This window comes from Pomacea canaliculata, linkage group LG13 (assembly GCF_003073045.1).
Source record: "Pomacea canaliculata isolate SZHN2017 linkage group LG13, ASM307304v1, whole genome shotgun sequence".
NCBI classification, from domain to species: domain Eukaryota; kingdom Metazoa; phylum Mollusca; class Gastropoda; order Architaenioglossa; family Ampullariidae; genus Pomacea; species Pomacea canaliculata.
In genome coordinates, this window is record NC_037602.1 from 13907877 (window position 1) to 13927920 (window position 20044).

Genomic DNA, 20044 nt, shown 5'->3' on the forward strand with positions numbered 1-20044 from the left:
CCACAAGAAAGACTGCAGTATTGTACTTTGTGTTATTAGCTATCATGGACAGAATGCATCCTAAAGAGAATGTCTATATTGCGATTAACGCAGAAAACTTCTATCTAGTCCGAAAATCACATAACATTTATACTTGCCAGAAGGACAGAATTGTTTTTAAATGGATAGGCTGTTTCCCCAGAAAAGTGATTTTCTTTGAAACCTTAGTGACTGTCCCCGTTTACCCTCCCCAATATCGTCTCTCCAGCCTTGATGTGAGTCCTAAAGCACAGGCAGAAGTAGTACATGAAGTCGTTTGAGGTCGTAAATGTTCACAATACTTACGGTCCTAGTATCGCATTAACAGTAACCATGGCATCATCAACGTATCGATGTCATATCGATGTCCATTCGGGTTTTTGACCTCTTTCAGTGCATTTTTGATTTTTCTTTTTTACATTTTTTTTCCTCTCTCGATAACGATAGCTTTTGGTTCATTCAGAGGACAAACCAATAAAACCTTCTACCGATGCTAGTCTAGTATTACAAAGATAAATATACTTGTAGACCTTAAATGGATTAATCGGAAATACAAGGAATGAGAGACGAACTTAATCGCTATTGCAATAAAAGGTAAAGGGAGTCTTCCAGTCTGTCGGTGGAAGGCGAAGGAGGTGTTAAAGACCGCACGTTTCCATGGCGAGCTTTGTAGGGAAAGATGTCCACTTCTTCATTTTCTTCTCTTCCTCCGCCCTCGACAGAGTTCGGGACCCACTGAAGTGTTGAAGAAAGAAGTCCGTGGCATCACAGGGATTCTTCACGCATCTCCAGCCTCAGATACCGATTCTATAGTCATTCAGCTGCTCCTTTTACAGTTCATGCTTGCTGTCAGGGAAATAACAAAATACGTACGTTTTCAAAAGATTTCCCTCGTCCTCTCCCCCACCAATAAAACTGCATTAGTTTCGAACAAACATCATTCAAACTTTTACAGGCACATTTCACTCGATAATGAAATCATGTTATTGGCCCGAGATAATCACCGGAGCAATGCTTGCTCCAGCTGTCGTGGGGCAGTAGTTTGGAACATCACTCAGCGAATCGTCTCCCACCATCTACCAACCTTTACCCACTTCTCTACCTTACAGCATTGGCAACTGGAAACTGTGTGCAAGAAATAGTTCGGCCCATTGATTGCGACTTGGAATGGCGTTCCCTCGGCTTGCACTTTGCCAATTTCACGGTGCGGAGAGAAAGCATTTATATTTGCAGCCAATAAGTGAAGTTTGGCCTATCTATATCGTCGTCTTTATCTCTCACAGCGAGCATGGACTGGCCAGCCGCCTCCTATTGATTCTCCTCCAGACAGTATCGCTTGCTCTGAGGGCCTTGGCCATTTTTGTGACGGATGACATATGAGTTGGTCACCAAAGCTGGCAGTGATCATTTATTTTCAGCTGCCCGTGAAGCCAGATGTAAAAATTCTTGCAAAATCCCTTGCAGTTCTTTTTTTCAAAACTTCTCTCATCCCTCTTAGGTTTCGCTGATTCGGTTCCGTCCGCTGCTTTCATTTGAAGGAATATCTTCCAATGGCTGATTTAAGAACAAACTTTAAAAAAAATAAAGTTTACAAGCGTGCACGCTTTTGAGAGAAGGAGAATAAAGATAACAAGACAGGTAAGTTAATGCAATGTGCAGTGAAAATGCTAAGTAAACGAAGTTTTTTAGGAAGCAGAATTAAAAACCACGCTGTTCAACCCAATGCAAATACAGAAAATACAGAATATATTACAGCAGGCAGACAAAGCGTCTCAAGCAGAGAGAATTAAGAACGAATGAAGAATGTTTGCCTGATCTACAGCGTCCAATGAATGAGAGAAGATGCAATTAAAAAAAGTTAGCGTGCCGAGCAGAAAGCCAGAGAGATACAAACATGACTGCAATCGCCTTCTTGGAAAGAAAAGAAAATATTATTTACAAAAATGACGAGAAAGAGAAAGAGATCGACATGGAACTGCCCAAAAACTCCCTACCGTCCCGATCAGAAGCCTTGTCGCCGTCCCCATAGACAGCCGGCGAAACAGGGAAAGTCCTCTCGGCTATTGAAACAGAAAGATTGTTGTTATCAAAATTCGTGTGTCCATCTTAGTTTTATCTAGAAGCAGTTATACAAATAGTTATAGCACTACATGTTGTTTTATACACAAAACTACCAGAAAAATATACAAAAAATTCAGACCTCAAAACACATTAAACAACGGCAACGACAAAGACAACGAAACAATTAGATTCTTGTTTCTTTTGATTGTTTGTGGTCCAATTTTCACCAAAAATACACTTACGACCGCAAAAATATTGACAGCCAGCGACACAGACGAAAGTTAGGATAGACAGCAAATGTGAGAGAGAAATAAAGTGAAAAAGTTGGAGAAATTTGAAGAACATACAATGTTATGAAATAATGAAAATCCCAAGGGATTCCTTATGACGACATACATTTCTCAGTGAAGACGATTATGAGTGCGATTTGTTGTCAGCTGAGTCATTTAATTTATTTTTTTTTCTCTCTTTCTCCTTTGAATTGTAGAAATCCGTAAAATAGCTTTGGATATTTTGTAAGTTTTCAAACAAGAGAGTGTACTCAATAAAAAGAAAAAAATAACACGAGATCCCAGTTAAGGACAAACAAAAAGTTCTTCTGGTGAAAAGATGATAACACACGAAGAATCAATAGCTGCTCAGAACGAATACCTGCTGGACTAAATATTATTTTTTCAGACTTCAATAAATGGGGCAGACAGTGTTGCATGGTTCTCTTATTCATGTGGTGCGAACAAGTCTTTCAAAGAATACACCTATATGTAAATATGTTGTTTAGAGCTTTTATCTATCTGCACGCTGATCATCAGAACAATGCAACAAACAATTTGTGGTTAATAATTTTAAAATGCAGATGGACATGGATGCGAAAATGAACAGATTTTGTTGGTGTGAAAGGGTTCAAAGGACAAAGGCCTCTTCGTTCAAAATGTCAATGTTTGCTAACACCTGTTAACGTGTTCAATCACAACAATCATGCTGTCTGTTCTCCGTGGTGGTCAAGAAGTTCACCACACACTCACACACACACTCTACATCAATGATACGCAGTGAGTGTCGTAACAGCCGCCATAAAACAGATTAGCATCGGTGGCTAAGACTGGAACCATGTTCTCCTCAGTCCACTCCGAGGTCGTGTGCATGCCAGCCCACGTCTGCTCCACCCACACACCCCGAGACCCACCCCTGTCCGTCGACGTGCCGCCTCATAAAAGCAATGCTCAAACAGCGGCCTGTGCACACCGCGCAGGATTTGTGTTCCGGGGCTAATTTACGGCCCCAGTAATGGTCGTGGGTCTTTGTTTAAGACCGCAACCTTAGACCTTTCCTCTGTTCCTTGCCTGACCTTTGTTTTTTTTAAGACTAGAGAACCGTATCTAACATATTTCACAACAGACGAGTGCGCTCTAGAGCACATTGGAATTTTTTATCAGGGAAAAGAACATGGAGATGAGAAATAAGACACGAACAAACGAGAGAGGAAGAACAGAAAAGGGAAGAAGAACAAAAAGAACAAGAACAAGAACAAAAAAAAAACAACAAAAAAACAAATAAATAAAAAACAAAAAAAAAAAAACAACAAAAAACAAAAAAACACAACAAGAACAAGTTTAAAGGTCTCAGTTTTACGTTTTCTAATTTATTTTTGCACCTCGTGGTCCCCAAACAGCTCGAAATAAGGAAAACATGGAAATGCGGTGAGCAGGAGGATGAAGGTGACAACCCATCTGTATGCATTTCACGCGCAAGCAAGATGGAGTTGGAAGGGTGGAGGGCAGGGGGAGGAGAGAGAGAAAGAAAGAAGAAGAGAGGCAGGCTCTTAGTTCTGTCAACGGAAGACAGAGAGCAAAGCGCGGTGGTCTTCTTAATTATTGTTCATTGTACCTCAACAGTTTGTTTATTAATTTGCAGAAAATTTTTCTCAAGAAAGTTTCATGTGACTGAACATGAATGTGAACAAAACAAAATTTGGCTATCACCGAGTACCCCGGGTAGTGAGTGTGTTAGACAGTCTGTATCACCAACATAAGCGGAGGAATGAACTGCTCCAACTGCTTGGGTACTTGAGTGCACACCACGTTGTAAGTTGGCATCAAGACAACACACTTTTCTTCCCTTACTTTCTATGTAAGGACCTTCTCAGCTCAGTCGAGGTTATGCTTCCTATTATTCATCTCCACCTATCGTACTTCCTGACAGTTCATATTTTATCGTCTTCGGTAAGGCATCCTTGAAAAATTCCGTTTTTTAAAACTACAGACATTTACAATTTAAAACAAAATTTATTTAATAAACTGAGCGCGAAGAGTCAGCAAGTGCAAAGTTTTATACCCCCTCTCTTTGGTCAACCAGCCAGAAAGGACAGAAATATCCCTCACCTTAAAAAAAATGGGGGATGTCAACTATTTCTTTCGGTTACACTTGTTACTTTAATCTAAGGTTTTATTTGAAGGCACATTTTTCTAATACTTTCTTTTCTCACCGTTTGACTCCGCTCCGTTATCTGCCAAATTGGAGGATGTTTCTTGGAAGGAAAAGAAAAGACGATTTCTGAGAGAACGGAGAGGAAAAAGAAGGTCTGAAATGTTAAGGTGTTGGTGAGGTCACGTAATTTTGCTGCATGTGACCTTTCGCTGATGAAGCCTCAGCTGTGTAAACTAAAATGAGATTTATTTTTGAAAGGGCACAAACTGGAAGTGCAAATATGTGTCGTGTGAAAACAGTTTGGTTTTGGAACTTTAAAAACCCCTCAAAACATTCACAAAGCAAACCATTTTACACAAACGCCATTACAAAAGTAGTGTTTACTAAGACATCTATCCAAAAGCAACACAAACAAGGACTAGTTGACATGAACGCCATTTGTTCATCCCTTGAGCGACCAAAAAAAAAAAAAAAAGGAGAGGAAAGAGAGAGAAAAACTGAGAGGAAGAAAGAGTGATGGAGAGAAACGTGGGTCCTCTGACATCAAAAGAAAAATAGTTTTAACATACAGTAGAAGATTTCAAACCTTTCAACAAACTAAGCATTTTACTATTTAAACATCAAATCTCGACATCCACCCCAGGTAAGTCCAGCTACCCGAAAGGTAAATTTAACTGCTGTTCTCAGGGTGTGACATGCGAGCCTCATGTCTGCCAATAAGCCCTAAGTGATAAGTAAGTGGGTTTTGCAGTCTTGACCTGGGCTTGACCCTGTTGCCCACTATTGTTACTGAAGGACGGGTCACCGTGTGGACAAAAGCTTTTTCATTAGCAGGAAGAGGTTTGCTGTTGTCTCAACGTTCAGTCTCAGAGCTGCGAAGAACTCACATGTGGAAGTGGTGATCCATTTCCCAGCTGTCTGGTTTGAAACCAGAATGAATAAGTAAGTAGAAGTAATTCACCATATTGCAAGAGAGTGTGTGCAAGTGTGTGCAAGTGTGTGTGTGTGGTTGTGGTTGTGGGTGTGGGTGTGGGTGTGGGTACGGGTGTGGGTGTGTGAGACTGATTGACATAGATGCATGCGGAGTAGGAGGAAAGGAGGATAGGAGACAGCAACAATAGCAATCTGAAACAGCGTGTGAAAACCTACCTTTAATTAAAAAAAAATTAAAATAGAATCTGAAATGTATCTGTCTTTGAACCTACAAAAAATTACGCATCATCATCATCATCATCATGTGGGTGTACATCTATTAAAGGGACAAACATTCATTTTATAAGAATACAAACTCTCACACGCACACATGTGAGAAGTATGGAAACAGCTCCACCAAAGAACAGGAGATACACACATGCACGCACACACAAATACATACAAATGGAACGTTAAAACAAAATAACATTAACTAAAAATTGAAGATTTTTGTGAACAGATATTTTTAAAATTTACGGGTTTTTACTCTTTTTAGTACCAAGCTGGTCTTTATGGTCCTAAAATGGAATAGGTTATACAGGTTTGAGGTATGCAGAGATTTTTAGATACTGCGAACAACAAGCAACAAATGATGAAACACACGCATACAGAGTCCGAACAAAGGCATGGGGAAGGAATGTAGAAAGAGCAGCGAAGAAAGAAGAAATAAATATGAAGGCGAGATTATCTCTCACAGGCGGAATCTCTGAGTAGCGCTCTGTACTTTCAGACTGAGCGCCATCTGGAAGCCAGAACAAGCATGAAACAGGCGAAGACAACTCCGCGACAGAAATACAATGGTTACCGTTTGCTCCGGTGCTTATTACCGGAATGTCAATCCCAGAAATGCTAGTCGTCCGCAAATTACGATTCAGTTATAAACATTCTCAGACTCTAGAGGACAAATAAAATAAAAGAAATTTGTGAAAGGGCAGAACAACAATAGGAGTCTGCCACAACACGGGCAACAGTCGCACAATCAACGGAAAAACGAAAACAGAGTTAGGAAGGTGACCTATACTGTCGCAGCTTAAAAATGCAGTAACATGTGGAAATGACGAAGCAAATTTAATTCAAACTGAAAGAAAAGTTTGGTTTTAATCATTGTCTGCGTTACAGCCCTGTCGTTTTATTTAAAACGAGAAAGTCGAGTTTAAATATAAAAATGTTTAATTTAGGGCAACTATTTTTCCTAAATATTTAAAACGGAGAAAAACATTGGTAAGAAAAAAATAAAATAAAAATTGAACAAATATTTTATATATATTTATTTTAAAACCAATTAAAGAGAAGAACATCTGTTAATATTTTTAAAAAACTATACACTTGCAAATACTTAGTCTTCCAAAATTCAAACAATAATTTAAACCATTATGTCAAATGAAAAATAAGGTGGATTTTCAACAGTTTTAAACAATGGACCATAAAAAAAATTAGCTAATCATAATAAATTTGTAAACGGGATTGAACAAAATACTTTTTGATCTGTCAAAATGTCAAGGGATGAATATTTGTCGATATCTGCATACAGATTATCATTTCTTCCACTAATGTCTGTTCATGCAGAATTTATTATCTTGTGATTATCAGTGGCCGGTGAACAAAGTATCATCAACACCCTTTATCCATCCCATTATAGTTCCTTGAAGCCATCTCTTGTTTTCATAGCAATAAACATGTAAATGATGAATACCTTGAAGAATATGTAAAACTTATTTAACTGGCCTATACTATTGGCTAACCTTTGGAACAGTTACTTGTGATATACAGGAACTCTGATCGCTTCTCACGACGGAGAGTTTCTGAAGTATGATATCTTCTGAGGCCTGAGATCCCATGGGTTCTGAGACCCATTAAGGTTTGCAATTTCGGCATCACTCGTTAAACCCACGCACATCTCCTGAAGCCAGTGCTGGTCGTTGAAGATGCCAAAAAGAAAAAAAAAAAATGACCAGGTGGACGAAAGGTCCACTAGACGATTGATCTGCTTCAAATGTCACCTTAAAGGTTTAAGTTTTCTTCTGAATTATTTTCGAGATTAATATTATCTTTGGTGAATTGTTATCAACAACTAAAAGACGGAAAAGTTTACGCAAGAGAATCAAAGTTCTAGAAAATATCTAACCTTCTTACTCATGAAACCATATATGACATTATAATTATTCGGTGAAGCAATGCTTTGGAGGATGTCTTCCAGAAGACAAACACATCGGCTCAAGCAGTGGCGCCATGGAAATCTGACTTGCGAGACATCTTGGCTACAACTTAGACAGACCACAACTGTTGTACTACAACTCACACGGGCAGACACAACACTACTTCACAACACACCTTCCCACATCTGCTTGCTGGTTCGGCCAAAAGGATTTCAAAACAAACTATGGATAGAGCAGAAACTCGCATTCAAGGACGACGATTGTGATCTTCAGCAAGCAAATGGATCGACTGAGGACGAGTAAAACAATCTACATTGTGACCTCATGGCAAACACTGGGATATCTATCGAACTAATGGATATACCGAAGACCCTCTGAGGTACGTTTGAGTGAAACCAATCTACTTTGCGATCTAGAGGGGCCTAGCAGAGCTTTCTTTCTCTCCCCCACCCTCTTTCTGTGTACAAAAGGTCAAGGTAGTCCCTTGACATAGTTGATCGGGAGTGAGGTGTTCGAGACCCTACCTTTCGCGAGGTCAGCTTTTATTTATTTATTTATTTTTTTTTTGATGAAATCTCCTCTACTAAGTACTTGGCCTTTCCAAACCCTCTAAGGAATCAGATATCTGGTGCTCATCTTGGTCAACTGGAGGATGTAGACTACATCACACCAGCATTGGACCAGCTAGTGTGCACACCTTCGTGTTCGAATGCTGCTGTTGTAATCACTAGGCATCCGTTTCCCACCAGTTGTCTGTGGGTAGGCCAACGATTAGCGCCTGTCGCCAGTACAGTGAGTGTTGGCTGTCCTGGGCTCACATCTCGTCTCGGCCATGCTGTTTTTTCTCTGCATGTGGCATCAGTTTACATGGCTGGCTGCCTTGCCGTGATATCACCTTAGTTCCTGGAGGATAGGACCAATTACACTCCTCCCTCTTCCCTTCTGTGTGTGGGTGGGTTGGTGCCTGTGTGGGTAGTGGCTGGAAGAACAAATCAAGCGCCCATGTGTTTCGCAGCATGTTTGTGGGTTGTGCAGCGTGTCATCTCACGTACAGTCCCACAAACATGCTCAGCCATTGAATAGGCGACAGGCTCCACGTCCGTGTGGATAATGAACAAGATGGCCGCGGCCAAACCGTCCTGACAGACTATCGCAGCCTGCATTAGACTCTCCCGTCGCCGAACCGACTGACCTGGCCATAACCTTATTGCGTCACTTCCTTCAATCATCTCTGGTGAGTGACCTTCTGCGTACAGCTAGAGACCTTGTTGAGACGATAAATTTGTTTTTCGACACTGGGGAGTCCACGAAACCTTTCGTTTAAGAGCTCAATTTATACCTCTCCCTCCCTCTCCATATAAAAAAAAGGTTCTGCCCTGAAATTTTCCTCGCAGGAAGATTGCAAACATTGCGGTGACATTTGGTTATAAGCAGACATATTCCTTGCGGCTTTATCTCTTCTTCGTGACTAGCACAGCACAAGTCATGCGAAACGATAAAACAGGAAAATAAACGTAGAAACAAGTGAGAAAACAGCAAGCAGGCAAGCAAGCAAACAAGGGAACAATCAGATACAAATTTCACACAAAAATAGAAAAGACATTAAAGAGCAATCTCAGCTCAATGTTTCACCAAAATGATATTAAATGCATGTACTCTTACGAATAATTGACAGTCATCAAATCCATTATTTACAAATCACTATTTTATCCAGAGTGCCAAACATTGATCATCTTCAAGAACAATTTTGCCGGTGCAATTAAAAATAATACAGCTCACCTCTTGAAATACAAAACTGAAGAATGACAGGTTCAATTGTACGTAGAGAAGAGATAAGAACAAAAGTTGTTACAAGCATAATCCTCCACCGCTCCAAGAGTAAAGACGAGGAAATTTATTTGACCAAATGTACAAAAAATAAAATAGTTTTAAAAAAGCTTCCACGAGAAAAAAAAAAAAAAACCCACAGAAAGATGCATGATATAATGTGGAAATCGTAGTAATCTTTCGTTCTCACGTCGGCGAAGCAATGGCTGCCACACCCACTAATAAGTATCAGACATGAAATAATTCGTGAAAATCCCGCCCATGTGAGCAAGAACACTGGGTCGTGGTCTACACTCTACACCAAGCTCGTGTCTCTCATAGCCTGAGTACAGTGTAGCATTACCTAACTACCATATTTTGTGTCCGTGTCCATGGTGAAGACCTCTCCTCCCATGACCGGCAGTTGCTGGCTCAGTTCACAGCCGACATGCGGCGCTGTCTCCTACATTACCATTTTTACCACTAGCTTTCTCTTTTTACCACTGACTGCCTCTTCCCACGGTTTGTTATTTACAGGGGATTTGGGTTCTCTCCCCAGCACACGACAGCTACAGCGCACACAGCGCGTTATCTCCCTTTCGAAGAGAAACAGTTGTGTCGTCACAGTGAGCTCCCTTCCCCAAAGAGTTGTGAGGGTGTAGGGGGGGATCCGTTAGTTGTTCTTGTAGATTAGTGCATTTGCTTCCTGTTGTTAATCCCTGTGATAGTGAGCAGGGAGGGATATCAAGAACCAGGATGTGATCTGCCTTTCAAGGTGTGTGGCTTAAACAGTTGTTGTTTAGTGTTAAGGAAATGAATTGTATATCAAAGATGCTCAGCCATATACAAACACTTTCCTGGCTAAATTAATAAGCCAACTAGTCCTGTGTATTTCACGGAATGTGGTCTGCAGTCCCTACGATATGTGAGAGTGCAAGTGTAATGATTTGCTTTACAAATATAACCCACTATGATGTGCAATAATAGTGATAATATTAATTAGTTTTTACTACATACCTTAATGACTGTGCATCGAGCTGTAGGGACTGTATACATCATTATGTTAATAGTGTCTGTGTTCTGTAAACAACAATCAACAGGCAAGCGTCACCATAGCGACCCCTGAATTCTCCCGGTGCATCGTCTCGCAACATTCAGGACAGAGGCTGTCGCCAGGATATCCCCCACCCTGCACTAAGGCTCCCCCCACCCCAGCTCCCGTCACCCACCACTGCGATTTGTCACCTCGGCGTCCTGTTAGCCCTGTTTTGTGTTCAAACCGCGTGTAACACGAGCGGATTTTTCACCCTCCGCCACGTTGCACGGGTGTCTGGGGGTCCATCTCCCAGGAGTTCTTCCAAGGTGGTTAGGTGCTTGCAAGTGGGGGTGGAGGTGAAGGCGGGAGTAGGGGAGGGGGTTTCAAGTGATCAACACTTTCCTGCTTTCACGGGTACGGCCAACAGGCACGTGACATCTGCTTTTGGGGTCGAAGGTGTTGTGGTATTACAAACACAACCGCCTGGTCAGCTCGTGGTTGTTGCAGTTAGAAAATATATCAGATCATTTTGTGTTGCTGTATTTCTCTCTTGATAGAACATGACTAGATGCCGCACCATCTTGCATTTCGATTTCTGGTCGACTTTGACAATGGTGTTGCCGGGCTGCCACTAACAGTCACCGATATTTGTGTGTGTTTCGTGGTGGGAGGAGTTCAGCTCGTTATTCTTGTGGCATTTAAACAAATTCAGGGAAAGAGTATCTTACACTGAACTTTACCAAATCACTACAAAAGGAGTGACTACCACTAGTCCTTAAGGTTATAAATGAAGAAAATATATTTCAAGTTCATAACCTATATAACATCACACGTGCGCTTCATCCCTCACGATGACACTGTAGACGAGTCTCCATCAGACGAGAGTCCCTGACCATCGATAAGTATGTTGTAGGCTCAGAGAGCACTGCTAGACTGGCGGACATTTTCCACATATTTCTAACAATTTTGGACATTGTAGAAATATGTATTTTACACAAACAACAAAACTAAAAATTTTATTTCCTTTGTGTATATCTAGTTGCGCCAGACCTGTAAACCTTTCTGTGGTATTTCTTTGCTGCGTAAGGCAGTGGGTGATTATTGCAAGATGCTTGCTTGACTGTCTACCTGTGTAAAGGACTATTTGGATTACCTTATATGTACATTACCTTCGGATGTTTATGTATGGATATTTTATACGTCGTGTAAAGACATGTAAATGAATTTACCCATTGTAAAGACCGATTGGGAGCGATGGGAGTACAGGGAGAATAAAGTGCAAGGAATGCTGGGAAGAGCTGAGGGTAGCACGTGCTAGGATAGAAGGAGCGTGCAAGAGAAGATAACATGGACAAACCCACTGAGTTTATCGTAAGCAGAGAAGGGAGCCTGTGGCCACGAGCTGACGGGCAGCCCCTGAGGGACCAGTAATACGGTCACTGCCTCGTCAGACTAGGATGAACTTGAAAAAATAATTTCTTTCAATTTCTAGGTTAGCGGTTGGAACGGCGGCTTGTTGGTCTAACGATGTATATAGTCTCATTATTAATGTCGCTTGTCACTATAGTAGACTGGGTCACTACATCATCATCGTCATCGCCGTTGTCGTCGTCATTGGTTGTTATTTCTTGAAGTCCTTCACTCTGGCGCTATTTTAATACTTTGTTTGCTCTTTCATCAGTGTTTCTAGTTTTTTGTGATGGATTGTCCTGATTAAAATGGTGAAGGATGTTTTTATTGACGACTGGTGAGAGCTTTGGCTGTAGTCTATGCCGGCATCTTCACCATTGACAGCCACGTTAGGGTCTCTCGTGAGGAAGCAGGCACTTTCGCTCCCTATTCCCTTTGTGACTCGGCTCCAAATGTAGAATTTTTAAAGTGTTGTTTTTCATTATTTTAAGACATTTTTTTTTCTAATTCCTTTTTGCAGATTGTGCATGTGACTGCATGAAATGGATGTGTGTGTGTCGGGTGCCTGTGTGTTTGAAAGTACACGAAGGAAAGTGTGTGTTAGGCGTGATGTGAAAATATATCAGTGAGAATGGGTAGGGCTAGAAAGATTAATTAAACAGGAATAGGTTCATTAAAGAAACATGTTTTAGACAAAAATGTAATCATTTATTACGGTATTACTGTGTTCCAGTGAGCAGCAGTGATAAAAAAATGACAAAATTAGAGACTTTGAGGAAAACCAACAGGAAGATAGACAGATATAGAGAGAAATATTTCAAAGGAGTCGCTGTATAAAACTGTACCCGGTTAAAGTATTCCGGGTAACAATCTTCTGACCGTTTTCGACAAACCTAAAGACAGGATAACGGAAAGAATGGGTCTCGAGAAGTCAATAGAAAAGGTTTCAGAGAAAATCAAAGACATGGGGCCCAATTAGTGCCTATGGCTCAAAAGAGCAAGTCTCCAAGGGGAGGGTAAAAAGAGACCGGAAACGGTGGAAATACCAGCAGACAGGCCGCAGTCCTGGCCGCTCTGTCACTGTTGTGTGGTAAGTGGAAGCCTTCCGTTTTTTTCGCAGGGAACTGATTTTAAAAGTTTCGGTTCCTCCTCACTATCATCAGTAACCCGGAGTTGCATTCTCATACGATGTTTCTGTAAAACAGTCTGGTGTATAACTTCATCTGAGTCCAGATGGCATTTCCCCCGAGGATAAGCTGAATGGTATTACAATAACAAGATGGTTTCTGAATGTGGCTTAATAAATATTTTGTCGGTCGCCTCGACAGAAGCGTGGTGTACTTCTGGTGCGAGATTTCATCTGTTGCATGGAGCCTAGTGAGACCGGAAATAATGTAGAACCATGTATAGTCATTTGCGCCATCTTTTTTTCCTCACATTACCTAAGTGTTTCTTTCAACTTTATCTGTCATGTCGTCTCTTCTTTCCGTTAGTGTCACTCATGTGTCTCCAAGATTACTGAGGTATACTACATTTTCAGCTCATCTATGTGTGGTGTCAGCATGAATGGCGGATGGTATGAGGAGGACTCATCTCGTCTGATCGCAGTGTGAATCACTGGTGTCGTGGTGTACAATACACATACATTGTCGTGTTCTCATAACAAACCGCAAAACAATTGCCTAGAGGCTGTCGAAACACACATCACTTGGCATTAGACAAAAATAATAAAATGCCAGACATACACTCCACAGAGCCCTGGGGTTCACGGCCTACAAAGCATTCAGCAAAAAGAAAAAAAAAACATCGGCAAGTGAAAGCCTTGGTTATTGGGCGCACATAAGATAAAATAATTTCTGAAAATCATTAAATAACCACAAAATGCTAAATTTTTGCAGAAGTCCCTTTGATAGAATAAGGTAAATGGAGATTAAATTCTATTCAGACAGAATCGCACAATTTTTGCAAAGAATTCGATGGGTCAGGCCCAGTCGTGATCGTCTAAACATCAATCATGCCACTTGACGTTTATGATGGAGGTAAGGATTGAACTTCAGCATCCTTCATTTAAAAATGAACTAACGTACACTGTTTCACTAAATTTCTTTGACATCCAGGTTGGGGTAGATAGTGTCAGGTGTACACCGGCTTGACTGAAGGCGAGAACCACACATTCGCCTCACCTTTGCGCATCCCATGTTCTTAGCGATTGTCTCTTCTTTGTTGTCGACTCTTCGATCCACATTCTCAAAACGTGTCTCTCCATTACATAAAAATGTGATTTTAGGTCAGTAATTACCATGTAGACATTTACAAGGGGAGAGCACTGAGGCCTAATTACAGTCGCTCAACTCAGTGCTGTCATTCTCACCATTCTACTTTCCCTTTCAAGTCGTGGCACACCCAGTGCTTTGAACCGCCTACTCAGAATGGATTTATGACAAAAGGCTACCGATTGAAAATAAAGATGTAGGTAAGTACGTGAGCGCAAATGCTTAGGAATTTTTTCGATCGCTTTTCAGCGATAAAAGTGCTTTAAGGGCTTGAGGGCGAACAAACGACATAAGAAAGATAAAACACGACTATGTTTCTGCAAGCAAGCATGCATGTATATGTGGATGAGTACTTTATACAAATGTAGATGCTGAGCAGCAAAAGTGAGGAAGAATTGAACGGTGAACTGAAGGGAGTGAACCGAACATACACTGCTTACCGCCCCTAACGAAAGGCATGGCAACGAAGTTGTCAGCCCTTACTTTCCCCCTAACCTTAACGACAGCCAGTATGGGCGTCATGACCATCACAGGTCATTCACCACAGGCCAAGGCAATAAATAAATGAATGAATATGTTTATATTATAATATACATATATATTACCCCCAAATTGAAGTCTGCTTGTGATTAAACGTTGCTTCCTTGTTCTGCTATCAGTGCTGAATGAATTATTCTATTAAGTAATGAAGATCAAACCCATTGACATTCACTTTAACCTTTGCATTTACCTCAGAAATGAAGCAAATCACTGGAGGCCATTGTCTGTCGCCTACATTGTGATACTCTCATCAGCCTCAACACTGAATCCACACCAGTGGCGGTCAGCCTAAATAAGCTAAGCTGCAATAATTCGATTCCATATCATGGGAAACTTTGCAACTTCAACACTGACTGTCGGAAACACCCCACGACTTTAACTTGACACATCCATAAAGCGAATGTAATTAAAGATACAACAGTCTTAACTTCCGTCGTTTGAGAACTGAGCCGCTGTACATGTGCAAACCCAAGCTACTCTCCGACTTAGTGAAATCCAATTTTTAAAGAGAAAACTTTTCGGGGCTTCCAGACAAATTTATTGGCAACCATCTTTACCCGGACTTTTTTCTGGCTGCCACCACAAGAATTACTTGCATACACAGCAGATACAATCTAGAACATAAACCTCGATGGAGAACCTTCCATGCTAAGATGACTATTATTATCTAGAATCTAGTATTTGACAGCCGGAAATAAACGCTAAAGTTGTGAGTGGTTGGACCAGCCATTTGCCGCCAGACGACTACATCTTCAGAGCAGGATCTCACACCAACTCTGTGCAATGTGCAACATTTGGTGTCTGAAGCATGGACTGTGCATTGAAGGCGTCTATGGACATGAAGACAACAAAGTATATTTCTTTAGTCAAAAAATGAGTCAAAATAATACTTGTACAACTCAGTTCATAGGAAGACCAAAACAGTTTCGTAGAAGGTGACCACATGTGAGAAGTAAATAGCTTTTACATTGAGTCACACAACTGGTCCACATTTTCGTGCTGAATAGAACTCCATTACTATTGAGTCACTGGAAAACAATGGGAGACCCAGCAACAGGTTATAGGACGTCAGCATCAGACCAGAGCCTTCACCCCGGTTAGGTATCGTCATGGGGCCGACTGATTTTGACATTTTTGTTCCCTAGAATTAACTCCTTTGTATACGGGTTAGTTGGGGTTAGAACCTGAACTGAAAGATGAACAAACAGGGTAAAAATGCTTGTTTGAACAATTTGTTCCTAGAGGTGACAGCAAATCACTCTGGTTCTATATAAGACCTCTCTCGTTGGCCAGAAATGCATTGCGCAGATAGGGCTAGACCAGGTCCTGCCTTCATCTTAAAGTCTAAAAGACTTGCAAGCCCTGTTTGCTGCGACTAATCCTGACCGCCACTTTTTGTGGGTTCTAGCTAGGGCTTTCTCCGGACCTTCGGTTTCTAGTTTCCAGGCTCTCATTTTATGCATACAGGCCAGGAACTAATTTCCAAGCGCAAATTATATAAGGGAAACAAATCCCTGGAAGCAGGAGTCGACGATACCCCTTCAGTCTCTCTTCCAGGAATTCCGCCAATTTTATTTCCAGATTTATTTCACACAGTCTCGCAACACCAGCTACCGAACACCGCTGCCAAGGAAACAATTCTTTGGAAACCCTTCAGCTCTGCTAAATAAAATTCAAAAAACAAAAAAACAAGAGCTGTCTTAGGTTCGCACACAGCTTTGAATTCAGACATCACAGCACTTCCAGGGCTGAAAGATGGTACTCGACCTTCCCTCCCGCTCACCCCAAACCCACGCACCCCGACGGTTTCCTCCATCACTCCGCCAAGCCTGTCCAAACAATCTTCTGTCCGAGAGATCACATTCTGTCAACCAATATGCTGATCCAGACGACATTAGGTATGGGACGGCGCGGATTCCTGCTCTTTGTCGCTTCCCCTCTGACACAATTTGGCTGAAGTCTAGGAACTATATCTATATGGAAATCAGTGGTACAGCCGCCACCTTAAAAACATGCTTAACATGACTTGGTTTCCGGAATGCAAAAACCATGCACGATGCCTCTTCCTTTCTATTCTTTCTTTCTTCATGATGGACTGGACCGACCTGATGGTTTGGAGTGGCCTCCTCCTGAAGATGGTGGTGTGTAGTGAATTATATACTTACTGTGAGTGGTTTGCCCGAACTGCTGGGCTGCGGCATTCACGACTGGCTGCACTGTAAATTATTATGTTAAACTCTGCCGTGCACTTTATCATGCTCAAGTGGCTGAATCTTGAAGGAATTGCTTTCGGCGTGTCTGTTTAACGGCAAATTCTACTCCTGAAAGTAAATGGTTTGCAAGTTGACAATAGAAGGACGAAGTAAATTGAACAGGAGTGGCAGGAGAGAGGAGAACAGTTGAGAAAATCAGCGCCACTTGGAATCTGAGAAATGTGTGAAAGAGAGAAACATCTCAGTGAGAGCCAAAAGCTCAGTTGAGAGAAAGATTCAACCATATGTCATGATGTCCACGAGTATACTTAGTTAATATGCATACATAATTAGGTTTGCAGCTTTCCCATTGGTTACAGAGCTGACTACAGAAGTGGATCAACATACATTCACGAGGTCAGGGATAAGCCCTTTCGGTCCATAGACATCCCTTATAGACTATTTTTCAAGAACAGAAGAAAAATACTCATTAAGAATTTTGGAAATAAGAGTCTCACTCCATGATCAGTCTTGTTTTTCAGAAGATATTTGATAAACATTGCTAGACATTTACTACTGGGTGACAGAATGGGGAAATATAACTTACTTTTTTTTCTTGCATTAATATGATTATTTTATCAATTTTCAAAAATGTAAAGTTTCTGTTGTAAACATAAACGACGGACTCTTTGAAAGCATTTCCATATTTAAACATAAATGCTGAGAAAGAGTGGGCGCATGTAGGGACAGGTATATTTTTTGAGGTGGGAAGAGAGCGGGAGACTTGGCTGGGATCAGCGACAGTGATGAACTTGTTTAATTTTTGTTGCAGTGCAGAAGTGTTTGGTTACAAGTAAAACGTATGGGCGTAAAAAAGCAGAAAATGACATAGATATATAGATAGGGACCACTGGACAAATAGAGAGAGAGAGAAGAGTGAAATAGAGCGAGATTAGGCAACTGCGTGGGCGGCACACACACACATACACACGCGCGTACACACGCACACATGCGCAGTAGTGTGAGACAAGAGTATGCCTTTGTTGTTTAAAAGGCTCTATTTTTTTAATAATAAAAAAAGCAGCATGCCCTTCAAATCCAACTAAAAAAAAAATGTCAATTTAAGTTTCTAAACTTTTTTGGAAATCTCTGTCGACACTCTGACGCACACGTCGATAAGACCGGTGAGCAGCACAAATTTTTAAAACAAACAAGCAAATCAACAAGCAAGAGAATGCACGCGCTTTCTTCTCTCTCTCTCTATTCATACTTAAAAAAGGCAGCCTTAATTTTAAGGTCAGGTGGTGTCCCAGGTTGATGAAAAGTATGGTTTAGTAAGCATTAAAATATCGAGTGTATTGTCATTCTCTCTCTCTCTCACACAGTGTGGCTAAGGTAGATGACAAGGTAGAAATCTAAAGAGCAAGAAGGCGGGTAACAGTAGGCAGAGAGGAGGAGTGGAGCAGCTGAGTTGTGAGTAGTCTAGTCCACTGTCTCTAGGAGGTAATTTAATTAAAGACAACGACCAATCCTCCCGTCTTACAGCCTTTTGCCGCAGCTCACTGTTGCTGGGTAGAGAAAGGTCTACCACCCGCTTTTCCAAGGATCTTCCATAATAAGCGACCAGACTACACTTTACTGGCAAATTCATGACTTGTCGAGTAATTGTTTATCGGTGATTATAAGATCAGATACATTACAGGCAGCAAGTTAAGCGACATCAATACTCTAGACAACAAAACAGCAAAACATTTTGAAAAACATTTGCATGTTGGTAACCCGAGCATTCGACTTGTGTTTCGCTAAGTTGCACTCCTTTGCCCATCGTCTTATTTCATCGAAAACTGTTTATAACGTGGATGTAATTCGATGAGAGGCTGGAAACTGGCAAATATTTAGGTACAGTAATGTGTGTGGATCCGTTTTCCTTCTTCGTCTTTACATTTTAATAATTTAAAAATCATCTATGATTCTAATGACACTAGAATTGCAAATTTCCAACTCTGCGCTAGCTATTGCTTCAGCATTTAATGAATAATTCGAAGAAGAAATACGCAGCAAAGATTCACTTTTAACACAAATTCAGTTGTGTCTGGGCTCAGGCTGGGACTAAAAAATAAAATAATTCGAGCTCTGGCACTGAGTATATATAGTGTGTGTTTTGTTTGTTATGGACAACTAAGCGTATGGTTATTTGACTGACCGCTTGCAGACAGTTATATATATTATATACAATATAAAATGAAGTATTATTTCTGTATTCGGCTAAACTCGCGCCGATACCCTTATAGAAATGCAAATATATTAACACCCATACAGAGCGTGAACCTGTAAGCACAAAAACTGTACATAAAGGAATTAACATTTAATGTAGGTAAACGAAATTATACGGGTTCTTGATGTATTTTAGGGAGATAGACAGTTGGCGGGTCATTATTTCTGTGATATATATAAACAAAGTATAGATCTGTTTCATTGTAAACACAGTGTGGGCATTTCGAGAGAAATAACTATTTTTGTAATGTTGCTTGTGACAATATCTAATAACAAAAAAGTGTAGCAACCCTGTGTAGGAGTGCAGGACTGAGGTGTAGGGATGTAGGATGACCTAGCTGTAAGAGTGTCAGGCCCACTAGGAGCATATGGCTTTGTATAAAAGCACTACACAACATCACCCCGGGTGTTCGTGCCGCAGCTCCTAATTGAGAGGTAACGCGTCCTCCACGTGACAAGAAACAACAACCGCCAGCGAGGGCCGAGCGCCAGGCAGGACTTGCAAATGAGGATCTTGTCCCCAGTCGCACGCTGGGCGCGGGAGGAGGGGCCCGCGGTCTCTGACGATCCCCTCTGGAGTTTAAGAACTGATCGAGGGCAAACCAAAAGCAAGCAGGTGTCAGGTTAAAACTATTGACGGAGTAGTCCCCACTACCGGTCTGGTGTCTAATGGAGACCTTTCACCGGTAATGGGCCTTGCGCCTTCGCTGCTGCTCATCTGCCCTCAGGAGTTCGCTCCCCCGAAACCCGTGAACCACTCCCCACAATGGCCGCCAACGTGGGCTGTGTTTAACGGCACCTAGGTGTTCTTAGTTTCTCCTCTTTTGTCCCTCTCTAATTTAGCAATGACAGATGAATACGCCGTTTCTAAAAGTTTACATG

At 41.3% G+C, this 20044-nt stretch overlaps 1 protein-coding gene across 3 annotated transcripts in view; it reads right to left on the reverse strand.

Annotated features, from left to right (window-relative positions):
* The window catches only part of LOC112554351 (opioid-binding protein/cell adhesion molecule homolog), a 75735-nt gene that overhangs the window by 29782 nt on the left and 25909 nt on the right, over positions 1-20044 (reverse strand). For 2 of the 3 annotated variants that reach the window (XM_025222092.1, XM_025222091.1), the window contains exon 3: positions 2013-2078. The exons of the other annotated variant lie outside the window; for it this stretch is intronic. In XM_025222092.1, the coding sequence (XP_025077877.1) occupies positions 2013-2078 (66 nt within the window). The remainder of the gene's footprint in view (positions 1-2012; positions 2079-20044) is intronic. 3 annotated transcript variants of the gene reach the window in all.